This window comes from Xiphophorus hellerii, chromosome 15 (genome assembly GCF_003331165.1).
Source record: "Xiphophorus hellerii strain 12219 chromosome 15, Xiphophorus_hellerii-4.1, whole genome shotgun sequence".
Taxonomy (NCBI): domain Eukaryota; kingdom Metazoa; phylum Chordata; class Actinopteri; order Cyprinodontiformes; family Poeciliidae; genus Xiphophorus; species Xiphophorus hellerii.
Window position 1 is genome coordinate 9146315 of NC_045686.1, and position 14419 is coordinate 9160733.

The following is a 14419-nucleotide window of genomic DNA, read 5'->3' on the forward strand; positions in this document are numbered from 1 at the left end:
AAGTTAAACTTAAACAGCATTCGTGCATGAGTTTTTGACTCAAAAAAATAATGCCTCACAGTTTGCTGTTATTAAAACATGAACAGGAGGTACAACCTGAACCCCACATATACATACACTGTCAGCTATCTTCTGAGTCAGAGCCCCATCTCCCATATGCTTCATTAATCCAAACTCTATATTACATAACCGTACTAAATGCTCACAGCAGTGTAAGGGTGCAGCGACTCCCTAAATCCTGCCTATGCGTGCGCTCCTGCTTGCATCTGTCTGAGTGTGCATGAATCAGGAAACATGTGTGACAGATAGAGAAAATTAGGTAGAATGAATGGCTGCAGAGTTGCTCAGTTTGTAGTCTGCATTTGTTGGGTTTCTCTGTACTGCATGTCAGATGGAGACACGTTTTCTCCCTTAAGGAGGATTCTGAGTGCAGATTTGTTGTGTGTGGGTGTAGGGGTGTGCATGGGGTGTGTGTGCGTGTGTGTGTGTGCATGCATTCCCAGTTATTGCTGTGCAAACAGACAGGCAGGGTTGGACATCAGTTGTCAATTCTGTGCTCTTCTTTCTTCCATATGAACAAACACAGGATTTAATCATGAACAGAATAAACTGCTGAGTTTGTTTAACCCATGAAACATACATAAACACTCTTCTTTGTGCAGTATGAAGCCTTGTGTAATGATAGCAGCAGCAGCAGCAGCTAAGTGTAGGATTGAAATCTTCTACCACTCTTTCCCTCTTAAGGCCACAAAGCATTGCTTATACCCTGCTATCAAACAGCAAAATCTCAGTGACATTAAAATACATCAGTGAACAGAGCCATTTTGCCTCTCGCTCCAGGGACAATGTGCACACACCATCTGCATCTGACTGCAAAGTGGGAATTTTAAACTACAGTACATATGGCAGCTTGTCGCCGGGAAACAGTTTGTATCAGGAAAGCAAATATGCATACCTTTATGAGACATCAATCCCAGGTTATCTCTCACTATGAACAAAGACACATTTGCCCAGATACTCATGTAAATTACAAACTCTGGCCTAGCTTGCTGACAGAAAAAGGCTTCACCAAACAGACATGTCGGCAGTCAGAAAGGGGGGGCGAGAGCCTCAATGCACCACTGAAGCTAGCATAAGTATTAAAGCTCCCCTTTTTCCAATTATTCACAGTTACACACTCAACTGATCAAAACAACACAGCTGAGTTTGAAGCTCTTTTGCTGGATCATTGGAACAGGCTCTGATCACAACTAGCAAGTAGAGGAATAAAAATAGAAGCCAGAAACTGACAATTTGAGAAAACACCAAACAAAAGCAGTCCTGGAACCTGAAGTTTTACTTGCACTTTTTGTAAAGTACAACAGACCAAGTTGCCAACCAAAAACAAACGCCTGGACCTGTATAAACAAATCTAGTGCAATTACAATGAAGACAAACAAAATGCATGAGCAGTAAATATATAATATAACCCAAACCTAAAATTGGAAGATTTTCATTATATTCTGATGATAAATAACATTAAGAAGACAACGAGATTTAATCAGTATTTATCCTACTTTCACCTCTGTTCACACCAACAGGCAACTTTTCAATCAGACTTCTTGAATAACACATTGTGGTGGTTTATTGTCTTTGACCTTTCACAACCCTATAGGCACCTAAACAAGACAACGTACTTTCAGGAGGCTCCCCATGCTGCATGACCTAACTATGCACTCCCTCACCCTCCCTGCCCCCCTTCTCATTTCCTCTGTCTCTAAAATCCCATCCCTCTCTTAGTTCCCATGGCAACCCCATCCTCCATTTCCATGACACCTGCCTGCTGTCCGAGAGGCACGTGGAGAGTTGACACAGAGATGAAGTAAAAGAGAGCAGGAAGAAGAGTCAGAGAGGAAAGAAGAGAACTGATGCCATTTGATATTTTTAAAAACCTGTAGGAGAGATCAGATAAAGCAAGAAGGGATACTTGGACATTTTACACAGCAGTCTCTTCCAGTTCTGTTCAAGAGAACCAATGTGCTGTTAATTAACATCATGACAACTACAGGATGTCAGGAACATACATGTATAACAATGTTTTAGTATCCTTTCCAAGAGACAACAGACAGAAGATACTGTGATATTTTACAAAAGATGTTTTTTGGGCATAAAATTCACTGCCTGCTGTCTCTATGAATAAACAAAAATAAGGACCAACAGAATCAACATCAGGTTTTCACATAAAAACAACATGAACACATTTCAGGAGGAGACACTGAAACTTTGCAGTGTACATGTGTATCGTGTCAAGCTGTTATGAGGTGTAACTTTGCAGTCTGCTGCCATTTATACAGCAAAAGGAAAACATGTAAACACAAGTAAGATAAAATAAAAGACAACAATCATGCGAAAAGAATATAATCTGATCCAGCGAAAAAGTTAAAAGCATAACAAAAGCCAGCATTAAGAAATAAACCGGTAATAAAGAACATGATAAACAAAACTGAGCAGTAAGAGAAAAGAAGGGATTTTTTCACAATCACTGTTATTCCATTTGAGTCCACAATTATTCCCCAAAGAGCAGAGAAATGGCTTCTTACTTAAGGTAGATATCAATGCAAATGCTTGGCTTCAAACTAAGTTACGAACTAACTGAATTTTAGAAAACAGAGTTTTATTTTGGCTTAGACTTAAACCAGTAAAGGTTATTTTAAGCTGGAAAAAGTTTGTGTTGATATGCAAGCTCAGAGGCTGCTATGACCGAGACTCTTCATTTCTGGCTTGAGTTAAAAGAAAAGTTTGACCATTTATTTTTGGAAAATACTGCCATCTCGGCATATCAAAGACTGATGTTTTGCCAAAACCAGTGGAGTGATGTGGCAGCCAATGAAATTTGTGTCACAAGGGCTGATCGGTACTTTGTAAAGGACTGATGAGTTAAATAGAAAAGTAGAAGACGTGATGGTGTAAAGGACTGACAAGTTAAGAAGAAAAGAAGATGTGATGGTGAACAACTCTTTTTTATGTGACTGGCAGGTTGAGATTTTCCAAAAACTTAATGAGGTAAAGGTTCAAAACACTTTGGTTGGGCGTTGGGAAGGATCACAACTGCACTTTGAAAGCAACCTTTCACCACCTTTTTATTGAGCATCTAAAAATTATACTAAATTTAGCCAAGAGGCCTGCAGCACATTTCTGATTGTATTTGAAACCGCTGACCTCATTCATATACAGTAGTATCCAGATTTAACACATTTGGTAAAGATTTGTGAATAAATTAACTTTTATTTCCTGACCCCTGAAGTGCAATGCAACATCTGCCTTACTTGAAAATTATGTTCTCCTGTCTTTCCCATATTAAACAATGGCTAAATTTTGGAGACAGGAGGTCATGGATTTCAAATTAAATTTTCTTAGAAACCCCAATCATCTTAAAAAAAAGAAAAGAAAAGCAGAATTAGAAAAAAAAACAGCAACATTTTTTAGGAATTGTCAAGCATTTACTAAATTTTATTGTAGGTGGCAAAGTTATCAAACTTTATTTTACTTCACTTTACTACTACTAAATCTAACGTGAAGATGGGAAGAGATAGAAAGCTGAAGATTTCAGGAATTGTTTTGAATATTTGAGTGGTGAAGCAAGAAAATTTTCATTGAAATTAATGTAAAGTGCTATTGAAATAGATTATTTTAAAGTGTGATGCATTTATTGTTCTGGTTCACCATGTATAAGGTAAGATCTCAGAATAGGAAGCCAAAACACTACAGATTTACAAGTTTGTCATCTACAATTACAGTTCTTCTGTTCTTGTTTCCTAGCTTTGCAATGTGAAGAAATTGTGACAGCTAGTTAGCTTGCATTCTAACTGCTTCCCAGCACAACTCAAAGCAAGTAAAACATGTAAGAGGTTGTACAATTAATTAAAAACAAAAATTATTTGACTATTACCCAATGAAATAAATATTGCAAAAATCTTCTGAATCAAACAACGGCCTGTTGAAATAAAGCAATGTTGAAAGGAAAGGTCATAATAAAAATAGAGAAAGAAGGTAAATAAAAGAAAGCAAATTTAAAAAATATAAGATGTCAGAACTTAACAGAAGAAATACATTTTTGGTGTTCCGATGAACACACACCTGATAGTGACGTGTGTATATTTGAGGTTAGTGTACTTGTTTGTGTCAGAGTGTCCACTCACTTTGGGTGTGGGACAGGAAGCAGTGGAGAGGCGGGAGGTTGCCTGGGCGCGAGGCGACTCGGAGGGCGTGGTACTGAGAGAGGCTGCATCCCTGGGTAACACCTGCACACCCCGCGAGATGATGGAGTCTGGGATCTGAGATCAAACATATACGCAAACACGCAGTCATCTAAACACAACACACAGACTATGTAATCTCTCACACAGCCTAACTTTGTTGCCAAAACTTTTGTGTTGATTTTATATGACTATAGGACATGACTCCAATTAAAGCTCCCTTAGCATTTATCAGTCACAAAATGCTTACAGAAGTTATTTTAAGTACTGTAAGTAAGTCTCCCCAAAATGCAATTCATCAACAGTGAGATTTAGAGATTTTTCACCAGAGGTAGGTAGTAGTTACATCTACTCAGTTACATTTATTTCGGTAACTTTCTGTAAAAAATTTACTTTTAGGAATAGTTTTACTATCATGTTGCCAGGAAGAAAGCCTCAAATAATGTGATTTTTGTATTCAAATTGTCTAAAATGCACATGTTTATTACTTTCATCTTGTGATTTGTACTTGTAGATATTTTTGCTATTGTTGTAGGGCTATTTTATACTTCTTGCACTTTTTTAAGTGACATTCTTTCAGACAACAAAGTGTGTCTTTTTATTGTACAAGGAAACATGTTTCTGTGCACATGACATATAAATGTTGAAGTTGAAAGTGATTTTAGCCTAAGGTGAGGGGGTAGGGTGTCCCAACTTTATCCTCAGGAAAACAAATTTATGTTGACTTGCTTACTTAGTAAAGCAAAGCACATTTTGTTGTTCAAGTTAAAAAAGATACAATAATAAAATTTGGAATCAATATGTGAACATTTCTTGAGAAAAAAACTGTAATTTTATCCCATGGCTGCACATATAATCCACAAATTTGGACATAGACACGTAAACGAGCGACAGCAAATCAATTTTTTAGCATTTGTAAGAGGAAACCGTCAGTCTGTGCTGATGAAGATGAAAACACAATCTTCTCACACTTAGGACATGTTGATGAAAAGTGTTGTTAACGATGGGTGAGATTTTTGCATGGTGGAGTCTTACCAAAATGCATCTGTGACTGGACAATGAGGTGGGATGTTACCCTGACAACACAGCCATTAAGAAGGATCCGTGCTGCAGACAGGACAGGACAGGATGATGGGAATGGAAACATGCTCTCTCAGAACGTAGTTGTGTGCAAAATTTGCAGACTTCAGCCGTCAGGTGTATCTTATGTAAGGTTAAACCAAAGCACCGGGATGCTAATCCATTCTGGCATAGAGTTCACTGTCCAACATGAAGCTATTCAACTCAGGATTAGGAAATGACATGATGACATAATGCACTTGATGATACAGATAAAAAAAGCTGTACGCACACAAATTCATGTAGAAGTACAGTAGTCTTTTACATGGTTTAACATTAATTGGCAATGAGTGATGTTTAGTGACACACCAGGGACTTTTAACACAATGCTTTGCATGAATGATGTGCGAAGATGTCAAAAACAATTGCTTAAACTGGATGCAATCAAGCTTGACGACAACAAAATAAAGTGAACAATCCTCCCCTCTCATCTGTCCTGGTACCTTGGCAGTGATGGATGCAGAGGTGATGTGGGAGGAGGAGCTGTCCTCGGTGGATGCCACCCCGCTGTCCTTCTTCTCCTCATCCTCCTCCTCGCACTGCACACCTTTGTCTTCTGTCTGGCGGCGTGGCGAACTGTTGGGAGGCGGCGAAAGGGGTGGCGGTGGCGAAGGCAAGTCCTCCAGTTCGTCTACCACCTCTTTTACTTTCACCACCGCGTCCCGAAGGAGGTCGATGGCGTGCGGCAGCGCTGGGAGGATGAACTGAAAGCATTCCTGGGGCAGATTGATATTAAACACACTTGTTTGTAGCTCTTTTTGAAAATAACATCAACAGTAGAAACATAATCAAAGCTAAGAATTTTTTTGCATAAATTTTAAACCCAACAACTATTTAAATATGTAATATCTTTCTTTCTAATGACAAAAAAGACTCCCTGAAAACTAGCTTTGAACAGAAATGGTGTTATGCATCATATTGTTGAGTTGTCAGAACACTTCCTCTGTATAAAACTAAAATGCAAATCCAAGATAGATAAAGAATTACATTTCAGGCTGTGAAAAATCATACTTGTATCAATGCAAATCTGAGGAGAGAGATGACAGGGAGTCTGGGAATTTACAAGGAGAGTCTTGTTTGCTTTTCTGTGAAGCCCCAGCTCGTCACAGTGCCGACTAGAGGCCAAATCTCTAAAGTGCTTCTCTTTTCCATGTCTTTCCAGCTCCGTTTTCCTCTCTGTATCAGTGTGCCTGTGGGCTTCTCAGCAGTGCTAAATGCTCTATTCTCTTCACTCTCAAGACAAGAGCTAATCTGTGAAATTATTTATTGCTCTGTGTATTTTAAGCATTGAGTGGATACATTATTTATCCACCACACACTTTACACTGGCTGCCAACGGGCTTTCATTGCAAGCTTTCCACTCCACAATCTGTTGCTATCTAAGATGGACTGAATCTGGCAGGATTAACCTTGATTTGAGGAAATTCCATATACCCACACTGACATTGATGCATGAGTGGAACAGCATTTTCCTCCTGTCTGCATGTTTAAGGCAGACTATTGGACAACCAAGTGTAACAAAAAAAGTGGTTTATCTCAGAAATAGAGTGTAATGTCTGCTAGGAAACCTTTGCACACATTTCTTTGTATTAAAGTTGATCTATTATGCTTCCTTGAATGGGTTAGGATGGGCCTATAAGCTACACCAAACATTTTCATTACATATTTTGTGAAAATCTTAGTTTATGAGATTTTAGTCTGTTCAGTTCTGCCTATTTCGAGCTCCTTTCAGAATGAGCTGTTTTAGGGCCTCCTGTCACTTTAAATCCAAATAAGATGCCGCTGGCCACAACTCACTTATTTGTTGGGGGGGGGCGTGAGTTAACTGGCTGCAAACAAATGTGCAAATATACAGCCGTACAACTTTGAAAAGCAGAATTTGAGCCTCCTGCACAACCAACAAGAATGCAGCAAGTGGTTTCTGGATGGCAAGTCAACAACGAAATGCTCTTTTCCAACAGCCGTTGTACCACCAATACAGCATAAAACCATCTGACCCAAACATGCTGGAGCTCAGCCTAGGTTGCTAGGTGATGGGTCTAGGGTTTAGGCAATGCCTCCTAATTTGTGACGTTACAATTTTAAGGTTTTTAAAACGGTTAATTTTTCCAGACACCAAAGAATATTAACTTATTGCCAAAAATGGCTGGGTGTCTTTTTAAAGCATTTAAACTGTTTCCAGAAGCTGTAGAAACCCAAATAGACGTACAAAAATGTTCAAACACAAAGAAGCCCAACAACTTCCTTGAAGGCTGCTAACGGCTAATCATAATATGTTTTAAGCCTAATCTGAATCTGGAGATCTAGGTGGTGAGTTGAGATGGAGCAAAGATGATGTTAAGAGCCTGGAGATATTTCTTCTCTCCGAATTTGAGTTTTCACTGAGTCCTAGGAACATTTTGAAGGTACATCAAGAGTGTTTATTTTTATTTTTATTCACCGTTTTGTCCTAAAGGAGAGTAAATGTCAGGAACAATAAAGAGCATAGTCACAGGCTATACTGCCAATGGACAAAAGTGCAAGAGGAAAAGGAGTAGTGTTGTTGTCAGAGTGGGTCATGGGGGAGGGTAGGAAGATCTGAAGACCAAGGGAGAGATGGTTTAAGTGAGAGTTTAACAGAAACCAAAACCACAGGATTGTAACACTGACGATATATATATATAAAATTGAAACAAGCAATAAGTTGCATACCTAATCGGGTAATAATTTGTGACTGTGAATTGAGTTTCAAAATCTATAAGGTTAAAGGAGAAACATTTGGGGAGGTTACAAAGTCATCTGCTCAAGAACTGGTGAGACTTTTATAAAATGTTAGACTTATTATCCAATCATCTACATCCTCTGTGAATTCAAGTATGACCAAAATAGGTCAGATCCTTTCTATAGCCAAGCTTTTGTCTTATGCAGGGCAGTGTTAGAGTAATGTGCACATTCATAACGCTACATGTTTCCGAACCGGTGTTTGTACTTTTTTCTGATTCATAAACTAGACCCAAAGGCAGAACTGCTTCTGCATTCACTCCACCAATCAAAAAACATATCTTTGCTCCGGTGCAGTTGTTACATATTGTGGCACCATTCATGAATTTAGGCGAACGATATTTAGTAATTATAAAGCATATTTATATAAAGTACAGCCAGAGCAAATTGCATCACATTCACAAAGACCAGAGGAGTTTGCGTTAAAAATCTGTCAACTTTTAAAATCTGCATAACCGCAATTTAAAGAAAAAAAAATAAAAATCATAATTTCTGGAGCAATCCTAATACAGATTTTATTACAGTTCTGAGTGGTTTTTCTTCCATTTTGTTATTCTTTTCCAATCTAGTCGATCACTTCTGCACCTGCTGTGTTTGTAGCTAAGAGGGATCATGTGAACTTATGCAAAAAAAAAAAAGAGGAAATCTTTTGCATCTGTGGTACCGCTGATCATATTTGCATCTAGAAACAGACAGTTTCCACACTAGAAACAACAGCAATGGCATCTTTTTACCATTTTCTTTTAGCACAAATCAGACTGTTTCTATTATGTGCTGAATTCTTGTATAATCTGTATATTCTGTATAATCTGTGCATACAGCTCCCATATTTATATTTATATTTATACACAATATCTATATCTCTTTGCTATAACCCCTTATTGTCCATACATAGTCTTGTACATCTGTAAATAAATATTTATATCTCGTAGAGCACTTCTGGTTAGATGCAAACTACATCTCGTTGCTTGTACTTGTGACAGTGCAATGACAATAAAGTTGAATTCTATTCTATTCTAAAATGAACACAATCAACAATTGTGAGGAATCAAAGTAAGTGGATATTTCTTTTTTAATACATTAATGTCTGTCTGATTTTGATGTTATTGCCACCTGGTTACTTGGAAGTGGTATTGCAGTGTATCTCTGTTCTTTTTGTTTGAACAGAGATATTTATTTTCCAGACATTTGTAAGACAAGGTCTAATCGTTAGATTTTATTCCTGCATAATAGTCAGATAATTTTCATCCTTTACTCATTTGATCTTTGTCTTTTAATTGAATTGACCAGAGGAGAAACTGTATTAATCCATGTGAATGTTTTCTTTTTAAAATTATTACCTTTATGGAAAAACTATATTACTGGCACATTATTTTCCAAACCACAGATTCCAAACCAATGTTAAAATTAGTCTAGTTTATACACATTTAATAAGATATGTCCCACAAATCCCAGCTATTAAAATATTCACACAATCTGTCTATGTCGTTTTTGACTTCTGCAGCTAAAAATTCACAATGAACACTTTGACATTAATAGGCTTCATCTGCCTAGCTAAAGTGGACTTCCTTCTTATCCTTATGAGAAGAGATCAGTGTAATAAGAGCCTCCAATGAGCTGCCAGGACCTTTAAGTTTACCTGGGGTTTGACGAGGGAGACACTAATATGGCAGCAGATGGGGGAGGAATGAGGTGTAATTGATGGAACGGAAAATAAAACTGATCAAGTAAAGCCACCGTGTAACAAGACAGAGACGGATGTGTTGGACACCATCGCAAGGAGGGAGAACAAAAGAGCGAGAGAGGAGACACTTGTGGACCTACATGGTTTGGATATTCATATAGACGGAAGGCAAAGCAATAAAACCCCAAGGAAAATATAGTTAATGTATCTATTGATTAAAAAAATTCTGGCAAATGCAAACGGAACTTCACATTAAGTCAGAAGTAATTAAATTTACAAATATACAGTTTATGCATATCGACATATAAATTAATATATGTAGCACGAATGGGTCTCGTGTCTTGGAGCAAGGAGAATGCAAAGACAACGATCTCCATACAAACAGGCCAAAGCTTAACAAATGAACTTTCATTCTTATAATACATTTGTTATGAGTTTTGTGGACAGACTTTAAGACACTTGTTATTTGTTTTTATTTTAGGTGTGAGGAGAATTAATGGAAAATAAATTTAAAAAGCAACCAAAGTCAATCAAGAGGCACTTTACTACGTTATGTGCAAGTTTGGCTCCTTAGAAGCAAAACAACAAAAAAAATAAGGGTGGCCAGAAAATCTTGGCAATGGTCTGTAGATTTGTTCCACAATTCACAGACAAACTAAAAATACAGTCAATAAACTAGAAGTATGCCCTTTTATACATCCATGTACAGCCTCTGGGGCAACTGATGTTTAATGATTTCTTGTCACTGCATCAAAAATCCCAAATAAAAACTAGAGATGCAGCAAAAAAGTTCACGTTTCCAATTGATCAATCATCGCACAGAACCAAAATAAGCCATATTCCAACCTCCAGAAAGTTGAAAACTCATCAATTGGATCTTCTTCCAGAATGCCACAAAGTTCAAGTACCAGGTCCTGGAGATAAAACACTCTTAAGTGTGGATGGTGTTATTGAATGGAGAAGACTCAAAGTAAGATTTTCTGGTGAATTTGTGTTTTTCAGCTGATAAAGGGAAGGCTGAGTAAAAGGGATTTTTAAAAATTCATTCAGGTTTTCGGTAATGAAATATGTCAGAGTTGAAAATATTGACAGCCTTTCAGAAATCTTTGATTTTAAGTAATGTTCTCTAGTCTTGAAATAATGGTTCTGCAGATTCACTCTTTTCCTTCATATTGTCAGGATCTGTGTTTTTCTGTGTTTAGTTAGAGTTTTCTGTGTCCTTAAGTCTCTTCGTTGTCCTGTCCTCCCCTTGATTGTTCCCAGGTGTGTCTCGTCTCTGTGATTACCCTCCTGTGTATTTAACTCCACCTGTGTTCCTTGTTCCTCGTCGGGTCCTCGTCAATGTTAGCTTCTGTGTCATCAGTGTTTCCTTGTGCCTGCTGTTCGTTGTTACTGGACTTATTTCATCATTAAATCATCATATTCATCATTCCTGGGTCCGCTGCGTCTACCTCACCACCAACACCACACCGCTTCATGACAGAAGGACCCGACCATACCGATCGGTGAGGCTGCTATCATGGACCCAGCTGGAGTGAGGTTCACTCCTAAAAAGCAGAGCGGAAGGAGGCGGAGATCCGGCAGGGAGGAGAGGGAGCTAGCGGAAGCCCTCGCGGACTTGCAGCGGGAGCTTTTCCGGGGGACAAGACTGGTGTTGGCACCCCCCGGATACGGCCCCCGTCGATACCTCCGTCCGGGAAGCCAGCGACCTGAGCCGCCGGTGGAGCCGGCCCCTCGTCGCTTTCCGGAGACACCTCCCCCGCTGTCTGCCCGGAGACAGCGACGTGAGCCGCCGGCAGACCCGGCCCCTCGTCGCTTTCCGGAGCCGCTACCTCCGCTGCCAGCTCGGAGACAGCGACGTGAGCCGCCGGCAGACCCGGCCCCTCGTCACTTTCCGGAGCCGCCACCTCCACGTTCAGCCCGGAGACGGCGACGTGAGCCGCCGGCAGACCCGGCCCCTCGTCGCTCTCCGGAGCCGCCACCTCCGCTGTCTGCCCGGAGACAGCGACGTGAGCCGCCAGTGGATCCGGCCCCTCGTCGCCTTCCGGAGCTGTCACCCCCGCAGCCGGTTCCCAGGTTCCGCTCCGGCTCGCCCCCGCAGCCGTTTCCAAGGCTTCGCTGCGGCTCGCCCCCGCAGCCGGTTCCCAGGCTCCGCTCCGGCTCGCCCCCGCAGCCGGTTCCCAGGCTCCGCTCCGGCTCGCCCCCGCAGCCGGTTCCCAGGCTCCGCTCCGGCTCGCCCCCGCAGCCGGCCCCGAGGGTCTGCTCCGGCTCACCTCCAGCTGGCGCACCCGAGGCCGAATCAGCCGGCGTTCCAGCCGGCGCACCCGAGGCCGAATCAGCCGGCGTTCCAGCCGGCGCACCCCAGGCCGAATCAGCCGGCGTTCCAGCCGGCGCACCCGAGGCCGAATCAGCCGGCGTTCCAGCCGGCGCACCTTCCGAGACTCCCAGTGTTCCTTCCGAGACTCCCAGTGTTCCTCCTGAGACCCTGACCTTCTGCGTTCCTCCTGAGACCCTGACCTTCTGCGTTCCTCCTGAGACCCTGACCTCCTGCGTTCCTCCTGAGACCCTGACCTCCTGCGTTCCTCCTGAGACCCTGACCTCCAGCGTTCCTCCTGAGACCCTGACCTCCAGCGTTCCTCCTGAGACCCTGACCTCCAGCGTTCCTCCTGAGACCCTGACCTCCAGCGTTCCTCCTGAGACCCTGACCTCCAGCGTTCCTCCTGAGACCGAGACTCCCTGCGTTCCACCCGAGACCGAGACTCCCTGCGTTCCACCCGAGACCGAGACTCCCTGCGTTCCACCCGAGACCGAGACTCAGACCCCCAGTGTTCCACCCGAGACTCAGACCCCCAGTGTTCCACCCGAGACCCCGACCCCCTGTTCTCCACCAGAGACCCTGCCTCGAGGGGCTCGTCATCGCCGTCTGTGGGCGGCCCCCGGGACTCCCCATTGCCACCTCCAGCGCCGCGGACGGCCGCCGGACCGCCTCCGTGGTTCCCGCCTCCAGCGCCGCGGACGGCCGCCGGACCGCCTCCGTGGTTCCCGCCTCCAGCGCCGCGGACGGCCGCCGGACCGCCTCCGTGGTTCCCGCCTCCAGCGCCGCGGACGGCCGCCGGACCGCCTCCGTGGTTCCCGCCTCCAGCGCCGCGGACGGCCGCCGGACCGCCTCCGTGGTTCCCGCCTCCAGCGCCGCTGTCGACCGCCGGACCACCTCCGTGGTTCCCGCCTCCTTTGCCTCCGCCCACCCTGTGGGTAGTTTTTTGTTTCTTTTTGGACTCTTGGCCCTCCCGGTGTTTCCGCCCACAACGGTGGGTTGTTTTGTGTTATTTTGGACTCTGGCCCGCCGTCCAGCGCCCCTCCACCCACCCTTGTTGTGTTTTTGTTTTGTGGGCGTCTGGTAGCCGCCCTTGAGGGGGGGGGGTACTGTCAGGATCTGTGTTTTTCTGTGTTTAGTTAGAGTTTTCTGTGTCCTTAAGTCTCTTCGTTGTCCTGTCCTCCCCTTGATTGTTCCCAGGTGTGTCTCGTCTCTGTGATTACCCTCCTGTGTATTTAACTCCACCTGTGTTCCTTGTTCCTCGTTGGGTCCTCGTCAATGTTAGCTTCTGTGTCATCAGTGTTTCCTTGTGCCTGCTGTTCGTTGTTACTGGACTTATTTCATCATTAAATCATCATATTCATCATTCCTGGGTCCGCTGCGTCTACCTCACCACCAACACCACACCGCTTCATGACACATATGTGGATTTTGTGTTCTGCTATACATGTTGAAACTGGTGGACAATCGTATGCGTCATGTGAACAACAGACAACTTTATCATTCCCTACCTGGGAGCCTTTCTTACTTCCTGGTAAGTTGATGATGAGCGTCTTGCCTCGGATACCGCAAACAGGTCTGTGAACACAGAGCCATTATGAAACAACATGAACTGCATGTTCAGTCAATGTGAAAAAAAAATTGCACATCAATATTGTATTATTGTAATCAATTTCGACATCCTAATATTGCAATATCATTTGCAAATGTCACCAAGAAGGACAAGAGTATTGACTGATGTCACCATTTAGGATTTGTCTTTAAATGTTACATTTGTGTTGTTGTGTTTGTTGGACCTGGAAAGCATGCCTAATGGTGTGACATTGAGGGATCCCATCAGCATTGCCAGAGACATCCCAGGAGCCTCCCGCTCTATCACCTCCTTAGTGGCCTGGAAAGAAACACACACACGGAGAACCACAGAACCAAGTGTGATTGTTGTCTAGAAAATTATGCTAGCTCTGCTATCAGTCTAAAAATATGAACCTGCAGACCTGTTCTTCAAATGTTTGAATGAAATCAAAGAAATTAAAACTATTTTACAATGTTTTTTTGGTGTCATTCAACTCAGAAATACAAAATATGTTTCTTATTGATATTTCTAGTTCAGATTTAGTTATTTAAAATGCAAAATATAACTTGGCAAAAATAGTTTGACACTTTCTGTCTGATCTATTCATAAACAATGAAATTGCAAAAAAAAAAAAGTGCATATAAGATGCACTTTTTGAGTTTGGTTTTCTGGGCTATACAGTCATGATAAAAATGTCAAGACTCAAATGACAAATGTTCACAAAGTATAAAAAA

At 42.2% G+C, this 14419-nt stretch overlaps 1 protein-coding gene across 9 annotated transcripts in view; it reads right to left on the minus strand.

The window, feature by feature from the left end:
• gphnb (gephyrin b) overlaps positions 1-14419 on the minus strand; it is a 102629-nt gene that overhangs the window by 42150 nt on the left and 46060 nt on the right. For all 9 annotated transcript variants that reach the window (XM_032584608.1, XM_032584616.1, XM_032584615.1 and 6 more), the window contains exons 5-8: positions 13909-14003; positions 13624-13690; positions 5798-6070; positions 4179-4313 (exon numbers count right to left, since the gene is read on the minus strand). In XM_032584608.1, coding sequence (XP_032440499.1) covers positions 4179-4313; positions 5798-6070; positions 13624-13690; positions 13909-14003 — 570 coding nt within the window. The remainder of the gene's footprint in view (positions 1-4178; positions 4314-5797; positions 6071-13623; positions 13691-13908; positions 14004-14419) is intronic.